Here is an 18,301-nt window from a genome sequence, read left to right as displayed (position 1 = left end):
GACACTACACAGGCTTAGAGTTTAAAGCATCTTGAGACGACTGTTGTTGTAATTTGGGGGTACAGAAAGAAAAAGAAAGAAATCTAGAAAGTCAGAGCAGCTGTCTGTGTTATGACTTACCATCAACACGATCATACTTCAAATAGCAATACCATCATGTTCAATGAATCCAAATCAACCTGATGATCAAATGACCTCAGATGAGCTGCTTCCTCCAACCAAACTAAACCACTGAGTGGATTTGTTCCCTCTGTAGTGTTGAACAGCTTAGCAGGATGAAGAAAACGAGACAAAACCTCAGTGTGTAAGAACAGGATCAGAGCCTGAAGTGAGAAATTCCTCCATGATCTACATCCAGACTTCAGTAGAGCCAAACAGACTCAGACTGTCTGCTGGACTCTTCCACACATTCAGAGCTCAACATATACACTACACACTAAATAGTTGTTGCTGTTTCAGACTCTGAATCTGAAGCTCAGCAGTGTGTTTCCTGTTTTTCTGTCTTTACATTGTTCCTTAAAGGTTCCTCCAAGTTTTCTCACTGTTCCTCTGATCCATGCAGATCATCATTACAGGCATTCAGCTTTCTTCTTCTACTCCTTCTCTGTGTGCCATGTCCTGTTTGAATCATCCATCTGTAGTCAGGAGCAGCCGCTCCATTACAAGCACCACAGCAGAACAACAACACTGGATCAGATTAAATTGTTATGACCGAGGTTAAATTCATAGAACAATAATTATTATAATATGTTAGATCAAAACCAAATTGACAAGTTAAAAAAGGCGACCTGTGATCATGCTGTTTGACATCATTGATCAATCACACAGATCAAACTGATTGTTACGGCCCGTCTAGACCAGCGGTCCCCAACCGTTTTTGCGCCACGGACCAGTTTGTGCCCGACAATATTTTCACGGACCGGCCTTTAAGGTGTCGCGGATAAATACAACAAAATAAAACCAGTACCGGTACCGAAAAAAATAAGATTTATTCATAACACACGTGAAAAGACCCAGGAAAACAGAGTTAACGAAAAAACGATAACAAAATAACGCTGAAAACCGATAAAAACCCTGAAAACCATACATTTCACACCCGAGTCTCACTCTCGCAGCCCGGCACCAAATGAGAGACCGGTGTACTCATTATCATCCTCATCAGTCTGTGTATTTAAGCCCTCTCTTTCTACTCGTTCACTGTCGTGTCATTGATGTTGTCCTTCCCGTGTGTTCCCTCAGTTCAGTCCGCCATTCAGTTGTCCAGCCAGTCAGTGTCCGTTCACCCACTCCTTATAATAAACCTCACCTACCTGCCAGTCCTGCGTTTGGGTTCCTTCTTCCTCGCCTCCACACAACGCCTGACACACACATATGAACACTGCAAGGTCAAAGTTCTGTTTTATATTAATACATCTTCCTGTGTGTGAGTCACCTGGGGTTTGGTTCCTCTCCGGTCTGGCAAAAGGTGTGGCAAAGGGCTGGGAGAGCTGAAGTACCACTGTCAACCGCCATGCCTCATTGCCTGGAGGGTGTTTCAAGTTTAATTGTTTTGTATTAGTTGGTTATATGGCAGCCATTTTGTTTTCCTCTGTGTGTGTCATGTGTTATAGCTAAACCAGTATTAACGTTCCCCCGTGTGTTATTTCAGGAGGTCAGTTTGTCTTATGTTTGCTTGAGGTTTCGTTAATTGTTACCTTGAGCTTAGTCTATTGAGTTGACCTGTTTTGCTGGTCTGCCTGTTTAAGTTTTGGCTTTGTTAAATATCTTTTTATACTTTTGGGTCAATAAAACCCAATTTTTTAAATTAAACATCTGTGTCCTTTATGCTTTACTGCTTGGTCCCTGAGACAATGATACAAACAACATACTCAAAGAAATTAAACCAAATGACAGCAGCGTACCTCCAAAACTAACAAAAACAGGAGAAAACAGTGATCAAATACAAAGGCAGTCCACCCCTACATGCTGCTGTGTAAATATGTTGTCTCCATGTAGTTAGCCAATCTGCAGGCACCGTCTCCAGGTGCATATGAGAGACAACATTACGACAGCAGTCATAACACTGATTGATCAGCCGTCAGAGGAGTCGGATCAATGGAGCTGCTTCTGGTCCCGATGTCCCCTGTTTGATCCTGGACCTGCAGAGGAGACACATGACAGTCAGACACAAATCGCACAAACCAGCAAACAAACAGACAAACCAACCTTTGACTTTGAGCTTCACGGTTTTCTTTCTGATGAAGGTTCCCTTCCTCCACACCAAACACTTGTATTCTCCACTGTCTCTCTCTGTGGGCTGTTTCAGGGTCAGACTGAGGTCTCCAGTTTCCAGCAGGTCTTTGTTCATCACAGTTCGGTCATGGTAAACCTCGTGCTGTTCTTCAAATTGGTTTGGGCCGTTTGTAAACACGTGAGCCTTCTGGAACGGCTCGTAGCGTTCCCATATCACTTGAATTTCCCCCGACAGGTTTTTTGTTGTTTTAAAGGGCAGCTGGACAGACTCCACCCCCTCCTCCACCTCCACCTTCACCGGAATCACTGAAAGAACAGCAAACATAGACAGCAGCAGGTATTCAGAGGTGTAGAGAAATACCATGTCTTGTTTGAATCATCCATCTGTAGCTTCACTGAATGCTGGAGGTTCAAAGAGTCTAAAGCACAAAGTCTGATTTGTGTTTACGGAGCAGCTCAGAGCAGATCTCGCTGTTCTCACAGGGGGAACGTTATCAGGTTTTCTCCTGGAGGTCAAAGTTCAGCAGGTGTTTGTTCACTTCTCCTTTTACACTCTGATCCTCGAGGACACAGGAGGAGCTTTCAGACCAAACTGTCCTGCAGACTCTCTGAGAGGAACTGCCCACTGAGGAGCTCCTCCGACATCTACAGACTAACAAAGACTTGTTTTCTGTTTGAATGACACCACCAGCGGGGACAGGCTAATGTAATGGAAAAAGGTCTCCCCAATCTTACTGGTGGAATTTGAAAAGAATACAAAAAACTATGATCCCACGAATGAGAAATGTGGGTGTTACACAACTCTTATAGCAAGGGGATATAAAATATAAAAGGAAGACACAAAGTGGTCCTATCTACATAAGCAACTGAAGTTTGTATATGCAGGTAACAATGTACAGAAATATTAATAGAAAACTGTACGGAGTAAGATAGCAGTAAGATGAACAATGGGCTGTGACGGCAGTTCTTTGATCATTAATATCCAAATTAAATATTTACATATTAATGAATAAATTAGCGGAACAAGTCAAGAAACCCCAGAAGACACCTGCTAACTATATGCATTATGGGTAGTGTAGTATGAGAGACTCACCTGACACCAAGGCATGACGGAAATGAAACAAAAGACTCGCAGAAACAACTACAAGAAGAAGCAGGAAAACCAGGAGAACTGTGGCCCAGGATGGAAACGGTTCTGTGGACAAACAAAACAATATCACATGACTGCTGAACGCTGTACTCAATCTGCACTGACCTCTGACCTGTAGCTACATCTCTGACCTTTGACCTGCAGCACTACTTTCTGTCTCAGGATGTCTCTGTCCCTGTAGATGGTGCAGATGTATCCTCCACTGTCTCTCTCTGTGGGGTATTTCAGGGTCAGACTGAGGTCTCCAGTTCTCAGCAGGTCTTTGTTCATCTTTGTGCGACCACAGTAAAGGTCGTCCTGGTGGTCGCTTCCATTTGAACACCCATGGACCATCATGAGTTCTCGGTCAGAGTGAGTCCACTTTACTGTGGTGTCCTCAGGCAGGTCAGGTGTTGTGTTGCAGGGCAGGATGACGGAGTCTGAGCCTTCCTCCACTTTCACCTCCACCTGCTGGTCTGAGAGAACAAGAAACCACAGTATCAGCAGCAGCAGTCACACTGATGATAATCAAAGCATCTGTGTTTGTGATGGTCCTGTGTCTTTGACCCAGTCTTTGAGCTGCAATTATAAAATGTTCATATTTGAGTTTTCTATTATATTTACATTCTACTTTATATGGCTTTTGTATTCTTTTAGTCCATCTGACTTTTTTTAGTCAGACCAGTTTGTCTCTGTGTCCTGTCCTCAGTGTGCTCATGCTAGTTTACCTCAGATTTCCTCAGTCATGGTCTCTTTGTCTCCCCAGTTTTGTTTTGATGTTTCCAGACTGGTTGTGTTTATAAAATGTTTCTGCCATTTTTTAGGTTTAGATTACTAGAAAGACCCTTTCTACTACCTTCTACTGTGACCTCTGACCTGTGTCAGCACTGTACTCATGTTTGACTTGTAATTACAAAGGTTATTGGGGTTTTTGACCTTTGACATGCAGCTGTACGTCTGTCAGTTTCAGTTCCTCCCTTTCAGTGCGGATGGAGCAGGTGTAGTCGCCACTATCAGTCAGTCGGGGGTTTCTCAGAGTGAGGCTGAAGTCTCCAGTGTCCAGAGCATCAGGCCTCATTGACGTGCGCCCGCTGTAACGCTGGTTTTGTCCGCTCAGATCATCAGTTTCTTCTTGTCTCAGATGGACAGATTTGGGGTTGAGATCAGTGCGAGTCCATATCATTGTGGGGTCCTCAACTACAAAACCTGTGTACTGACAGGGCAGCAGGACAGACTTTGCCCCCTCATACACCTCCACCATCACAGCCAGGACATGATGCGAAACTGGAAGGAGACACAAAAAACAGAAACACTAATTAACTATAATTAGCCCATATAATGAGGATAGAAAGAGACTGAAATCCCCCTGACTTTTCTCTCCCTACATCTGAGCAAGTGTGGAAAGGTTTAATATCATTTATGTGTGAAATGATAAAGCTCTAAAAAAGAGCTTTTCCATACAGTGGGATGCAAAAGTTTGGGCAACCTTGTTAATAGTCATTATTTTCCTGTATAAATCGTTGGTTGTTACAATAAAAAATGTCAGTTAAATATATCATATAGGAGACACAGTGATATTTGAGAAGTGAAATGAAGTTTATTGGATTTACAGAAAGTGTGCAATAATTGTTTAAACAAAATCAGGCGGGTGCATAAATTTGGGCACTGTTGTCATTTTATTGATTCTAAAACCTTTAGAACTAATTATTGGCTCGGTAAGCTCAGTGACCCCTGACCTACATACACAGGTGTATGTAGAAAGTGTAGCTGCACTGCAGGAGCTACGTTTCAGATAACAGAAAATTGCTGTCTGGGTTTCCCATGAACTGTTGAAAGACTGCACGAGATGAATTCAAGCTATCTAATGGATAGCCACAGATAGTGGATATCTAATTTTGCAAATTAGACCCATTAGTCTGACACAGAGACAGACAACGATTCACACCTACGGGCAAATTAGAATCACAGATTAACCTCAACCCCACTGACTGCATGTCTTTGGACTGTGGGAGGAAATCCTGAGAGAACCCACTCATACACGAGGAGAACATGCAAACTCCACACAGAAAGGCCAGATGCTGCAGTGAACTCAGGACGTTCTTACAGTGCACCAGTAAACTCATCGACTCGTGAATTTTCTTCTCTCCTTCTTAAATCCTGCCCTCTGAGGCAGCATCAGAATTATGATGCGAATGCTCTGTTGCCAAGATCAGCTCCGTCTCCTCTGGTTCATGTGTTTCTTTTATCTTTTTGTTTCTTAATTTCTATTTGTGTTGTTTCAGTTATTAAAAATGTATCTGGTGTACAGTATGATGATGTCTAAGGCAGGACAGGCAGGAGGAAAACATGGGTGGAGGAGACTTTAGGAAGATGTAATAAATGACTAGAGCACAAATAGAAATGAACAGCATATCGCCAACTGCTCTATTGGTAAGAGAAAGAACAACAAATGTACAACATCTGGAAAATAAACATCTAAAAATTCACAGCTACATAAATCCACTTAAATCTTATCATGGTGTGTGTGTGTGTGTGTGTGTGTGTGTGTGTGTGTGTGTGTGTGTGTGTGTGTGTGAGAGCGAGCGAGAGCGTGTATGTCTTCAAGTTAGGCGCACACAAATTGTATAATAATTTATATAATATAATGTGTTTTTCTGGATACACTGTGCTTTTTCAGCATTCAAAGATTGATGACACCGTGTCAGAGCACTGGCTATGAATTTCAGAAGGATCAGGCCTTAACTTAACAGAAAAGTTATCAATAGTTATTTTCTTATTACAGCTACATCCACGTCTGTCGTGCCTAGGCGGCTCACTAGGGCTGGGTATCATCACTGATTTCTATAATCCATTCGATTCCGGTTTTCAAAGTCCCGATTCGATTCAACTTAGCCTCAGACAGTCAGAAATATTATAATTCTGATCATTTATCAGTACTGACTTCATCAGAATTGTGAACATCACAGCAGATGCCTTTGTGTGAAAGTAACTGAGAATAAAACACAGAAAAACATGGAGATTTTCCTGGTCTGGCTTTTTATAGCAGATAACCTTAAAAATATTCTACAATGTTCTGCATATAAAGTTTAAATTTCTTCAGTATTGAACAACAGAAAAAAATAGGCTTTCTTGTCCGAGGTCATTTAAGTGAAAAAGAAAAGAAAAAGACAGCAGCCACAGCGCTGTAAACAACGGTAGACTGGTGGGTAATAAGCGAATGAATAATACAGAAAACAGAGATTGGAGACGAGAAACTGTTCTTGAAGTACAGAGAGAGAGAGATAGAGAGAGCTAGCTGTGCATGAAGTGTGATTTTAATAGTCGTGGAAGCAAAACAGCAAAGTTCATGACGACATTGATCGAATGTGAAGCGCAGTTTGCTGCTTCTTTTGCTGCTGGCTCGGTGAATTTTGGTTGGAGAGACAAAACCTGCAGCTCAAAATCAGCACAAAAAGACGTAATCACAGCGCGGACCGGACGCATCAGGATCGCTGAGCTCCGACAGCGTGTCCGTCTACGGGCCGTCGGGTGAGAAAGCCGAGAAAGACAAAGCTGATTCTGATGCGTCGGCTCTGTGTTTACGTCTTTGTGTGGAGTCCGTGTACCTGCTCTCATCTGCTGTTTGGTTGTTGTTGAAATGGTTTTGTGAGCTTTAATCTGAGAATCTGGCGTTTCTGGCAAAACACAGTTATATTTAAAAGTCAATTCAGGATTTAATGAATTGATATCGCTTTATTCAAGCTACTCACCTCCCACTTCCACCTGCACTTTCTACTGGACCACGGCCAATCAGAGAGGTCCCGCCCCTGACTATCTCTGATTGGTTTAGTCCACGATAGGGGCATAATGTGTGTCTGTTGTTGACCACAGGGAAGGTTGCAGATTTTTTTTTTTTTTTTTTGCTACCCGAACATTTGGTCGCACAGATGCAACCAAATATTTTTTAGTCGCACCACTGAAAAATTTGGTCGTATTTGCGACCAAATTGGTCGCACTCTAGAGCCCTGAAAGTACTTTTTCAATTTTCAGGTTTTAAAGATGTTTTTGAAAATAACTATGAAATCAGTTAACAAATCAGCCATGCAGTGTGATGAAAGGAGCTCTCTGATTGGTTAGAGTAACACAAACATGCACTGGTGCTAGCATTAGCTTTTTTAGCACATTAGCTTAAGAGGTTCAATGTTGCACTGAGTGTGAATGCTGGAGCGAAAAGTCCTTTAAACGAGCACACACACCTGTTAGTAATGCTAAAGCAGAGCTAATGGTTCAAACAGGAGCTTAGAAAAAAATCCAGGTCAGTCTCCAAAGTAAATTTTAAAATTAATTCCGACATGTATTTACTAATCTGTATTTTATTGTACAATTAAACACCAAATCAAAAAAGCTTTATGTCAATGTGTGTGAATCTCTTGGTCTTCCATATCAGACATCTGGTGCTTTGACACACCTGGAACACTGCACAGCCAAAAGTCATCAATTTAAAAAGACCAGAGCACATTTGTGCGTTTGGAACAAACTGTTACAAATAAAACAAAAACTAAATGTTGTTTGTTAAGTTTAACAATGACCTGTGAATCAGTGAAGCTTAAAAAGGCACCAGGATGAACCAGTGTGGGGACTACACAGCACTTTGTTACAACTGACCTGCTGCAAAAGCACACTGTTCCCATTTATTTAGCTGAATCTACAATAGATCTGGCACCAGGCTTCTTTTATAACCTTTAATGTGGCCAAACTTCACTACAGGCAGTATTCTGGTAATATTAGTGAGACAGGAAAGGAAAATTTCTTAAACAGATGAGCAGATACCAGGATCATGAGCATGAAGCCTGCAGATTTCAGCAGGAGTAAAGTAACTGAGGTGAGTAGTTATACATGTTACACACTTCAAATTATTTTAAACAACCGTGCGTGTGTGTGTGTGCATTCAAAGAGCGCTCTCACCGAGTACCAGCAGCACGAACAACAGCAGCAGCATCTCCTTCTCTGGGAAAAACCTTTAGTTAGAAATCACAGTGGTGTTCGCTGCACTGCAAGCATTGGTGCACGACAAAAAGTTTCCTGATAAGAAGACCCTCCTGAGTTCCTTCAAAATAAAATCCTTTACAGAAAAGGACTTTCAACATTAAACTCGGAGGAGAAGCGTTACAGCAGGGGTGCCCAATCCCGGTCCTCAAGAGCTACCGTCCTGCAGCTTTTAGATGCATCCTTGTTCCCACACACCTGAATCAAATGAATGGCTTGTTATCAGGCCTTTGCCAAACATGATGGCATGCTGAAGAGATCAAACCATTTGATTCAGCTGTGTTGGAGTAGGGATGCATCTAAAAGCTGCAGGATGGTAGCTCTCGAGGACCGGGATTGGGCACCCCTGCGTTACAGCATGTCTCACACAGACTACTGACAACTTTTAGCAACATGTGGATTTATATTCTGCTGGAACCTGAAGCTGAAAAGAAGGTTTGAAAGGAAGGACGTCAGTTTTAGTCTCTCTATGTTGAAGTTCTGCAAAATTGACAATAAGTTTTGAACCTATGAAAAATGTTTTTATAGCTTTAAAAATAAAATTCAACTCTTCAAGCTCATGACTTTGTTTTTTTGAGTTTTCCTCTTTCACTCCTGCAGCAGTTCTTATGTGTTAAAAAAACACACAAATTAATAATGATTAAAGAATTAAGTATTATAAGTATTAAGAAAATGTTTGTAATAATTTTTAAAAGGTAATGAACTTGTGCCATGTTGGAGATGTCCGCTGATCACTCTGCACACATTTTTACAGAGGACATGTTTCTGTTACAAAATATTTTCCACTAACTTCATTTAATTGTCTCCTCTGTCGCAGAGGATGACTGGAGGCTCATAGAAAGTTGAGAACAGACAGAAAACATGTCCTCCACACTCTGGAAACATGGGCCTACAGAGCTGATAGACGGAGTGTGAAAACGATCTAAAATGAGTTTACGTTTGAGGTTAAACACACATGTGGACTATAAACAGCCCGTGCATGAAGGTAACAGTCAGTAAATGTTCAGAAAAAAAGACCCAACACTGGACGTCCAGAAATGGCTCATAAAAGGCTCAATTCATGATATCAAGTTTGCACAGTGGGTAAGCTTCCTGAAGCTGTGGGAAACCCTGATTTCATCAAACACATCAGGAGCAGCTGCTCCATCACAAACACCACAGAAGAAGAACAACACTGGATCAGATTAACGGTTAGCCTGTTGTTTTTATTGAACAGGGACAGTGTGAGTTAATGTAAATGAATCAGAAACATAGTGATGGAAACCAGTCAGATTGTAGTTAAGCTGCTTATTTCCAGCTGTACACTCTGGACAGGTCACATGGTCCCAACACTGGTTGCACCACAGTAGCAAATGATGCATTCAGTGCACTGTGAACCCAAACAGTTCAACTCAGTTTTATATATAAATCATGATAACAGTTGCCTCAAGACAAGCAGGTGAAAAACAGCTGAAGCTGTCAGAGGAACAAACACACAGGCCTCTCATTTGTCTTCCTCTGAGGAGAGCACGGGTCCCTCGCCTTCACCAGGTGCAACACCTCACAGCCCACTGGTTCCACTTAGTTGGTTCCGCTCTCCATTTCCATCACAATGTAAAAATAACAACCTTCTGTTGGCATCGCAACAATTACCAAAATATTTTCTTCATTTTAATTTGCAAAAGTCAAATACACACAAAGCTTAAAAAGACAACAAACAAAACCCCAAAATAAACACAAAGGTAACACTAATCTATGTGTGCAACATAATGCATACAAAAGACACAAGAAAACCAAATGATAAGTGAAATAAAGTGAAGTAAAACCTTTATTTGAAAGTGTTTAGAAAAAGCCCAAAAATGGCTTAAAAAGGTTAAACAGCACAGACTGTAAAGATGGTGAGAAACAGATGAGGAATATGGAACGTCACACAATAGCTGATCACACACAGTGAAGGACTGTGCACACAGCAGAGACAGAGTGAGGATGTGACTGGACTTAAAAGTGAAACGTGTGTTCCTGTATTATCACGCTGTGACATTAAAACTCTCTAAATGAACAAAAAGGCAGAGTGGTGAGGGTAAAACTCAGAGTCGGATCAATGAAGCAGCTTCTGGTCCCGATGTCCCCTGTTTGATCCTGGACCTGCAGAGGAGACACAAGACAGTCAGACACAATCACACAAGCCAGCAAACAAACAGACAAACCAACCTTTGACTTTGAGCTTCACGGTTTTCTTTCTGATGAAGGTTCCCTTCCTCCAGACCAAACACTTGTACTCTCCACTGTCTCTCTCTGTGGGCTGTTTCAGGGTCAGACTGAGGTCTCCAGTTTCCAGCAGGTCTTTGTTCATCACAGTTCGGCCTTTATAAACTTCGTGCTGTTCTTCATATTGGTTTGGGCCGTTTGTAAACACGTGAGCCTTCTGGAACGGCTCATAACGTTCCCATATCACTTGAATTTCCCCCGACAGGTATTTTGTGGTTTTGAAGGGCAGCTGGACAGACTCCGCCCCCTCCTCCACCTCCACCTTCACCGGAATCACTGAAAGAACAGCAAACATAAACAGCAGCAGGTATTCAGAGGTGTAGAGAAAACTGAAGGACGGAAGCAGATCTGAGCAGGAGGAACAGGATAGAGATCCTGACACTGACAGAAATTTAAAACTGCTTGGCTTCTCATGTCTTTTGTATAGTCTCGATTATTCTCTAACCCTAAGAGAGTCTCCCAGACTTGTTCTCTAAAAACCTAAAGAAGAATTATGGATTTGATCAACTGGTCCCTTAACGAAACTGACACTCTCCGGGAATTGAGAGAGCCCGATTGTCCTGCAGAGACGTTTGCTGCCAGATACTCGATGGTCGGTTGCGTCGTGTGTCTGGCGACACTCTTGATGGAGGACACTGAACGACGTCTACCAATTCAGAACTACGGTAACAGAGTTCTGGCTGGTTGGAGCTGGCTCAGGCCTGGCTTATTGAAGAACAAGAAGCGGCTACAGCTGTTCAAAATCTCACAAGGCTGGCCTACATGATAGACGATGGGTTGTGAGTACTCAGACCTGGTGACCAGTGACGGACATTACACCAGCTGTAAAACTGGATGCAGTTTTTTCGCCCTAATCAAAACAACTACCATCTTCATCTCATCCCCTGGCACCAGCTGGATGCTCAAGGCAAAAGCTGACGGAAATAACAAAACTCTCCTTTAGATAATAAGACTTTTTGTTGTGACTCTAATTCCCCTCATTCAAGGCCACCCGCACTGATCGAAGATTGTTGACTTTAGCTTAACCGAGTGAAGGGACACTTTCTCTTGGTTGAACACAGAACACATACGCATCACGCAGACCTACACTCACCCCCCTGATCTCCCAGTTGAAGCTCAGTCTGGGGGAGTTATTTTTTCTCCTCGTCTTTCCTCATGTTGTACATTTTCCATTGTTATACCTCTCTGACCTGTCTTCCCCATGTGATGTTTGTGTAATGTATGTATGGTCGGAAGGGCAAGATGGCGCTGGCACGGCTGGCAGCCTTAACCCGATTTCCCTCGGGATGAATAAAGTATTATCAATCAATTAACGGTCTCATATTTTCTACGCACTGAGCAGCTAACAGCACTGTGACGTATGTATACTAAACTTGAATTGTTTAATCGCATAACATTTAACTTGATCTTTTAACTTGTGCCTGACCTCATTTTCTACCTTTTCCTTATAGAAAACATCATCTTTGTCTTGTTGAGTAAATATTTAAATCCCCATTCATAAGAGTACTTTTCATTGAAGTGCAACTCACTAAGGCACCTTTAACCAAATATTGCAAACAATCTGCACCTCACTGATGTTCTTGAATATTGTTATTATTACACTTCTTCTGGATTCCTTCATCTTGATAAAAACCCACAGACGAGAGTCAAAGCAACAACGTTTTGGAGCATGATGGAGACACAAGTGTTAGACTGTTTCTCCATCATTTTTCCAAGTGAACAGAGGGTTTTGATTGAGTTCACTGATCAATGACGGAGTCTGAAGGAGGTTTTCTGACTTCAGGAAAAAACTTGGAAGTTTCTCTTCAGCTCTGCTAACCATCGGCATTATGGGTAGTGTAGTAGGAGACACTCACCTGACACCAAATAATGACGGAATTGAAATATAAGACCCGCAGAAACTACTAGAAGAAGACCCAGGAGAACCAGGAGAGCTGTGGTCCAGGATGGAAATGGTTCTGTGGAGAAACATGAAACAATATCAACATGACTGTTGAACCTCAATCTCCTGCACTGACCCCTGATGTTTTTCCACATCTCTGACCTTTGACCTGCAGCACTACTTTCTGTCTCAGGATGTCTTTGTCCCTGTAGATGGTGCAGATGTATCCTCCACTGTCTCTCTCTGTGGGGTATTTCAGGGTCAGACTGAGGTCTCCAGTTCTCAGCAGGTCTTTGTTCATCTTTGCGCGGCCACAGTAAAGGTTGTCTACATTTTTAGGATGGTCACTTCTGTTTACATACAAATGGACCATAGTGAGTTCTCGGTCGGGGCGAGTCCACTCCACTGTGGCCTTTTCAGGCAGATCAGGTTTTGTTTTGCAGGGCAGGATGACAGAGTCTGACCCTTCCTCCACCTTCACCTCCACCTGCTGATCTACGAGGAAAATGAACCATAATATCAGAAGCAGCAGCAGCCATGCTCATGGTAAAGACAAAATTGATGTGCTCTGATCTGAGCATCTATGTTACTGAACTCTGATGTCTGCTACCAGTAAAAATACATGTTAATAATATATAAATATCATGATTCTCTCTCTTTTTGTTTAAAATGGTAACTAAACTGGACACTATAAAATCCATACAAATAGTCTTCACAGTGCTACCTTTAGGTAACAACTAACAAGCAACAGAACATGTGTGTAAATAAAGATAGAGACATACACTGTAGCTCAGGTGGCAGAGCAGGTCAGCCACTAATCAGAAGGTCAGTGGTTCGAACCCAGGCTGCCCCGTTGGGCAAGATACTAACCCCATGTTTGCCTACTGGTGGTGGTCAGTGGCACCAGTGTCCTCGCCTCTGTCAGTTCCTCAGGGCAGCTGTGGCTACAAGGTAGCTGTCATCACCAGTGTGTGAATGTGTGTGTGAATGGGTGGATGACTGAATGTAGTGTAAAGCGCTTTGGGGTCCTTAGGGACTAATTAAAGTGCTATACAAATGCAGGCCATTTACCATACACGATCATGATTGGTCATATCGGCTGTTCCATCAAGCTCAACCACTGTTGCTGATTGGCTCTGATTACCCACATTTCCTGACTCCAGTGGAGCCTGCACATCTGGATCCATGAAGAGGACCAGCTGTACTGTACCGACTTGGATTCTGCAGGGTCCAGCCAAAGCTCTCCTACACTAGGCCTCCACTCCTCAGTGTCTATTCAAATTTTATATACATTTCACTACATGTGGTACATACACAGTACAGATGGCAGCACCTGGTGTTCATCGTCATGTCAAGGATCGCATCTCGGCCCTGCTCTGAAAACAGTTGGCCAGCCAGCATCTCCATTTCAACCCTCCATACGCTCCACATGGTGGTTCGTGGGAACGAGAGATTTGTTCCATCAAGTCAGCTCTACACCATCTCGGAGCATGTCACTGAAGAAGTCTTTAGGACCATACTTAGCAAAGTAGAGGGCATCGTTAACTCCAAGCCCCTGGTTATGTTTATGTCCCCTCAAATGTAGCTAATTTTGATTCAATCCCTCCCAACATGTTGTTGATGCAGCGGCCTGATGCAGGTACGTTCAGGTCATCTACCCAGAAACGGAGCTCCTGGGCCATCATAGATGGAGGCGGTGCCAAGTTTTGGATCCACAACATTCAAAATTATCTGCCTTTCCTCCAGACGTGCCACAAGTGGCAGCTTGAGGCCATTAAGGGAGCGTCACTAATTTCTCATGTTGGCACTTGTATAACACCCCCTTACCACACTACCTCCACACTCACATTATGAATGCATAACCCTGCTTCCTGTTCAATAAATGAATAAATGAAAGCTACTTGATTGGAAGTGGATTCTTCTGGAATAAAGAACAGCTGGCAGCACTTTATCATCCTGTCATTCATAGTTCCAGAGGTCAAGTTTATCTTCTTAAAATGACATCCTCTGTTACATGTTGTACATCGGTCTCTATTAGGCCTGTGAGCTGCAGGTTTTCCTGCGTATACAGGATGTAAAACCTTCTGAATCAAATCATCCAGATTTAGTAGAAACACCAAAAAATCTACCTGTGAGATTTTGATGTTTGCAGACTGGTTACATCTGGAAAATGTTAATGCCATTTTCCAGTTTTCAACAAAAGAAATTCCTTTTCTATCAACCTTTAGTTTGACATTTTTCTTTTGTTTGTTTGTGTTTCTTACCTTTGACATGCAGCTGTACGTCGGTCAGTTTCAGTTCTGCCCTTTCATTTCCGATGGAGCAGGTGTAGTTGCCACTATCAGTCATTTGAGGGTTTCTCAGAGTGAGGCTGAAGTCTAAAGAGTCCAGAGCATCAGGCCTCACTGATGTGCGCCCGCTGTAACGCTGATTTTGTCCTGTTACATCATTTGTTTCCTCTCGTCTCACGTGGACAGATTTGGGGTCGAGATCATTGCGAGTCCACAGCACTGTGGGGTTCGTAAGTATAAGACCTGTGTACTGACAGGGCAGCTGGACAGACTTTGCCCCCTCATACACCTCCACCACCACAGCCAGGGCATGCTGGGAAACTGGAAGGAGACACAAGCACACACAACAAAAAACACTAATCACCTGTATGCTGTGGATTTTTCTAGTGGTTCACATCGTGGGAAAAGTGGTTTCAGAAGCCACATTTTCTGCTAAGTACTCAAACATGGATTCTTCCCATCCAACAAAAAGTAACTCGAAGGATGCTTTAAAAACATCAAAGAAAACTTTGATGCACGTCTGAAAAACACGGAGGTGAAACGTTCTGAGACTAGTCTCTGTTACGAATGAAGTGCTTTTAATCCCTGACTGTAATCTGCAAACGAAGAACGTGTTAATAAACAAGCAGGGGTGACATCACAACTGTGAATACGTGCGTACTAAACCAATTTTGATTTGTTTTCATGTGTCGGGCTTAGAAAAGAAGGAAGTTCTCATTAAGCAGATGAAACATTTTTCATGACAGTTTTTTCAACCCCATGAAATAAAAATAACAACCATAATAACAGCCGTTAAAAACAGTTTGAGAAACGTAATAATCCTAAAGCTTTTAAAGCTTTTAAGAACATACTGATTTCATGAAGTGACACTTCTGCAGCTGTACCACCTGACCTCGACATCTAAACACACTTTTACATGGACACCTTTACTGACGTTTGTCCTGGTACCACCAGCATATATAACACTTCTTAAATGTAATAAAAATATTATAATGCATTAATATTTCCTAGTTTTCACATTTGTTCTATCTCCTGACATGAAATGAACACCAAACATACAAAGCTATCAGTTTGTACAGTAACAGTCACAGTGAGACATTCTAATGTATGAAAAACAAAAAAGACCATCTCTACTGTGGACCTTACTGTAAGTCATGTGACCAGAGGACCAGGGAGGCGACCTGTTCAGGGGGATTTCTATAAGGGGGCAATTCAGGACACAAGCTATTCTGAGACTAAGCATTAAAAATGTATAAACACAGAGTAACATCTGGTGTTGAATTAAAAAAAAGAAAAATTTCTATTTGTTGTTTTAGGATTGTTATAACTTTATTAATCAGTGAACTTGAACATAGATGATTGTGCACGTGGCGTTATTGTGAACAAAAACCATTTTTGACACATTAAAGTGCTTTCTATGGTAAACGGGGCTTTTAATATTGTGAGACAAGCTTTTAGTTTTTATACAAAGTACTTTTATTCCTGCCGTGAATCACACGCACACGAGCGCTGACGCACTTCTTAAACAGACACGCGCAGATATCAGGATGATGAGCTCAGCTGTCACGGTGAGACCCGCCCCGCATGAATATCGCATGTAGGGACCACAGTAACTACACAGAGGGGCCTAATGCAGTCAGCTCGTGTTACACACTGTGTGTGTGTCAGTCTCTGTGTGTGCTTTCTTACCGAGGACCTGCAGCACGAGCCACAGCAGCATCTTCCTCTCCGCTGAAAGTCCCGTTAACTCTGAGAAACAGGCGCACACAGCTCGATCACAGCACCGCTGACGCACTGAACAAAGTTTCCTCCTCTGAAGTTACACAGAGACACCTCACAACTTCCTGTCAGAGCCTTCAAAATAAAATCCTTCTGCAGAACTCCAAACATGAAAGTGAGGAGAAGCAGCAGGGCGCACAGAGACTGCAGACAGCGAGCTGCTTTCAGGAACACGTGGTTGATCCACGTGGGTTTATATTAATGTAACCTGACCTAATTACAGTTTTAGTTTTGCAAAACTGACAGTAAGTTTAGAAGCTGTATAAATGATGGCTGTGTGTGTGTGTAAAATAATAAAAACGAATAAATAATCAAATAAAAAGAAAAAGTATTAATATAATAATATGATCAACTGTCCTCACTGTTATTTCATAGTTTGAGTTTGGACCCCCAAAAAGGTCATGCCTAAAATTCTGACTTTAACTAAATTAATTACAGGTAAATTTTCCATGTATTTTGTTACATAAGTACACTGTAAAATGTTACATTTATCATAATCTGGTCAAATTAAATGTAGTTGGTTGGTATACATGCAGGTTATACCGAAGACGGTTTACTTAATGGTTAATTAAGTGAATAAACAAGCCTTTTATTGCTGTATTTTTGCACAGTGTTCATAGTTTGTGTCATTGTGAGTTTGGTATTTGATTTATCTCCTGTTTTAGTTTTATTGTCAGAGTTTCTTAGTTTTACTTTCATTTTGATTCCCTGGGCTTCCGGTTTCCCTGCCCTCCTGTGCGCCCTAATTTCATGTCAGGTATTCTCTGCTGTTGTAACATTTCATTTTGGTAGTTACGTCTACTGTGTGCTGTTTCTGGTGTTGCTTTCTCTTCTTCTCATATTGAAGAGTTTTCAGTTACTGTGCACAAATGTACTCCATTTGTGAATAGGGGGTTTCCACATACTTCACTGAAGAGGTACGTGCCATCCTGCATAGACCTGATCCCCCTCTTCTGGCCCTCGCATGTAACATTTTCTAGATCCGCCACTGTTTGAATGCTGGAGTTTCAAACAGTCTAAAGCACAAAGCGTGGTCTGTGTTCACAGAGCAGCTCAGAGCAGATCTCACTGTTTGCCTGCTGATGATGGAGATCTCAGAGGGGGAACGTTATCAGGTTTTTATCAAAGTTCAGCAGGTGTTTGTTCACTGGCACAAAACTTGTCATTTTACACTCTGATCCTCGAGGACACAGGAGGAGCTTCCAGACCAAACTGTCCTGCAGACTCTCTGAGAAGAACTGACACACAAACTGTGGTGAAATTTAGGTTAACAAAGTCTGCAGACACGGTTAGCTGTAACAAACGCCTATATGACCATGTGCATGGGAGAGGAAACAGACGGTTAACACACTCATGCGAGCTCTGAGCTCTCGAGGCGTGGCGGCACCTACTTATCCTCCCATAACATCAGCTACTTACTTCCTCTTCTCAGGCTCTGCGGTCTTCACCCCAGCATGTTCAAAACAGATGTCGCCGTTTCAAATGACTTTAAGAAACTCATAACGTAGAAAAAGCAGTTGTTTTCTTCAAATGTCGAGGTCAAAGTAAGTTCAGCTAGTTGTTGACTGTTCAGTGTCACAACTGAGCACATAAACACTTTAAATGACAATAACTAACACACACACACACACACACACACACACACACACACACACATAAAATCTTCCTTTACAAAAACCAACTTATAGTTTTATGTGATGTTCTGTATCTCTCATT

General features: G+C 42.2%; 2 protein-coding genes across 4 annotated transcripts; both read right to left on the bottom strand.

Moving 5' to 3' along the window:
- Nucleotides 1-1,150: 1,150 nt before the first annotated feature.
- On the bottom strand, nt 1,151-16,757 carry LOC146673086 (butyrophilin-like protein 2). Of its 3 annotated transcripts, none has more exons than XM_085401540.1 (6): nt 16,496-16,757; nt 14,780-15,127; nt 12,678-13,010; nt 12,490-12,591; nt 2,206-2,538; nt 1,151-2,138 (listed from the first exon to the last, which is right to left on the bottom strand). In XM_085401540.1, exons 1-6 carry the CDS (start codon nt 16,524-16,526, stop codon nt 2,092-2,094), a joined length of 1,194 nt encoding a protein of 397 aa, XP_085257666.1. In that variant the 5' UTR covers nt 16,527-16,757; the 3' UTR covers nt 1,151-2,091. The 3 variants fall into 3 exon arrangements, with proteins under 3 accessions (XP_085257666.1, XP_085257664.1, XP_085257667.1); XM_085401538.1 differs by lacking the exons at nt 1,151-2,138; nt 2,206-2,538 and adding exons at nt 9,584-10,510; nt 10,577-10,909 and having other exon boundaries at nt 16,496-16,742; XM_085401541.1 differs by lacking the exons at nt 1,151-2,138; nt 2,206-2,538; nt 16,496-16,757 and adding exons at nt 9,584-10,510; nt 10,577-10,909; nt 15,953-16,091.
- LOC146673087 (uncharacterized) lies at nt 3,297-8,339 on the bottom strand. Its single transcript, XM_085402626.1, has 5 exons — nt 8,313-8,339; nt 5,782-5,785; nt 4,298-4,645; nt 3,514-3,837; nt 3,297-3,427 (listed from the first exon to the last, which is right to left on the bottom strand). Exons 1-5 carry the CDS (start codon nt 8,337-8,339, stop codon nt 3,297-3,299), a joined length of 834 nt encoding a protein of 277 aa, XP_085258752.1.
- Nucleotides 16,758-18,301: the final 1,544 nt, after the last annotated feature.

This window comes from Rhamphochromis longiceps, linkage group LG3, assembly GCF_057381845.1.
Source record: "Rhamphochromis longiceps isolate RC_006_pf linkage group LG3, R_longiceps_female_GT1.1, whole genome shotgun sequence".
In the NCBI taxonomy this organism is placed as follows: domain Eukaryota; kingdom Metazoa; phylum Chordata; class Actinopteri; order Cichliformes; family Cichlidae; genus Rhamphochromis; species Rhamphochromis longiceps.
The sequence above is the reverse complement of the archived record's forward strand: the minus strand, read 5'-3'. Positions and strand labels throughout refer to the sequence as shown.

Coding starts and splice junctions, on each gene's coding strand:
- LOC146673086 (XM_085401541.1), bottom strand. CDS start 16,076: ATGTTACTCTGTGTTTATACATTTTTAATGCTTAGTCTCAGAATAGCT. Junction 15,128..15,952: donor CTCTGGTCACATGACTTACA/GTAAGGTCCACA, acceptor GTCTCCTTCCAG/TTTCCCAGCATGCCCTGGCT. Junction 10,511..10,576: donor CGTGAAGCTCAAAGTCAAAG/GTTGGTTTGTCT, acceptor TCTCCTCTGCAG/GTCCAGGATCAAACAGGGGA.
- LOC146673087 (XM_085402626.1), bottom strand. CDS start 8,339: ATGCTGCTGCTGTTGTTCGTGCTGCTG. Junction 3,838..4,297: donor CGTACAGCTGCATGTCAAAG/GTCAAAAACCCC, acceptor TTGTTCTCTCAG/ACCAGCAGGTGGAGGTGAAA. Junction 3,428..3,513: donor AGTAGTGCTGCAGGTCAAAG/GTCAGAGATGTA, acceptor GTTTGTCCACAG/AACCGTTTCCATCCTGGGCC.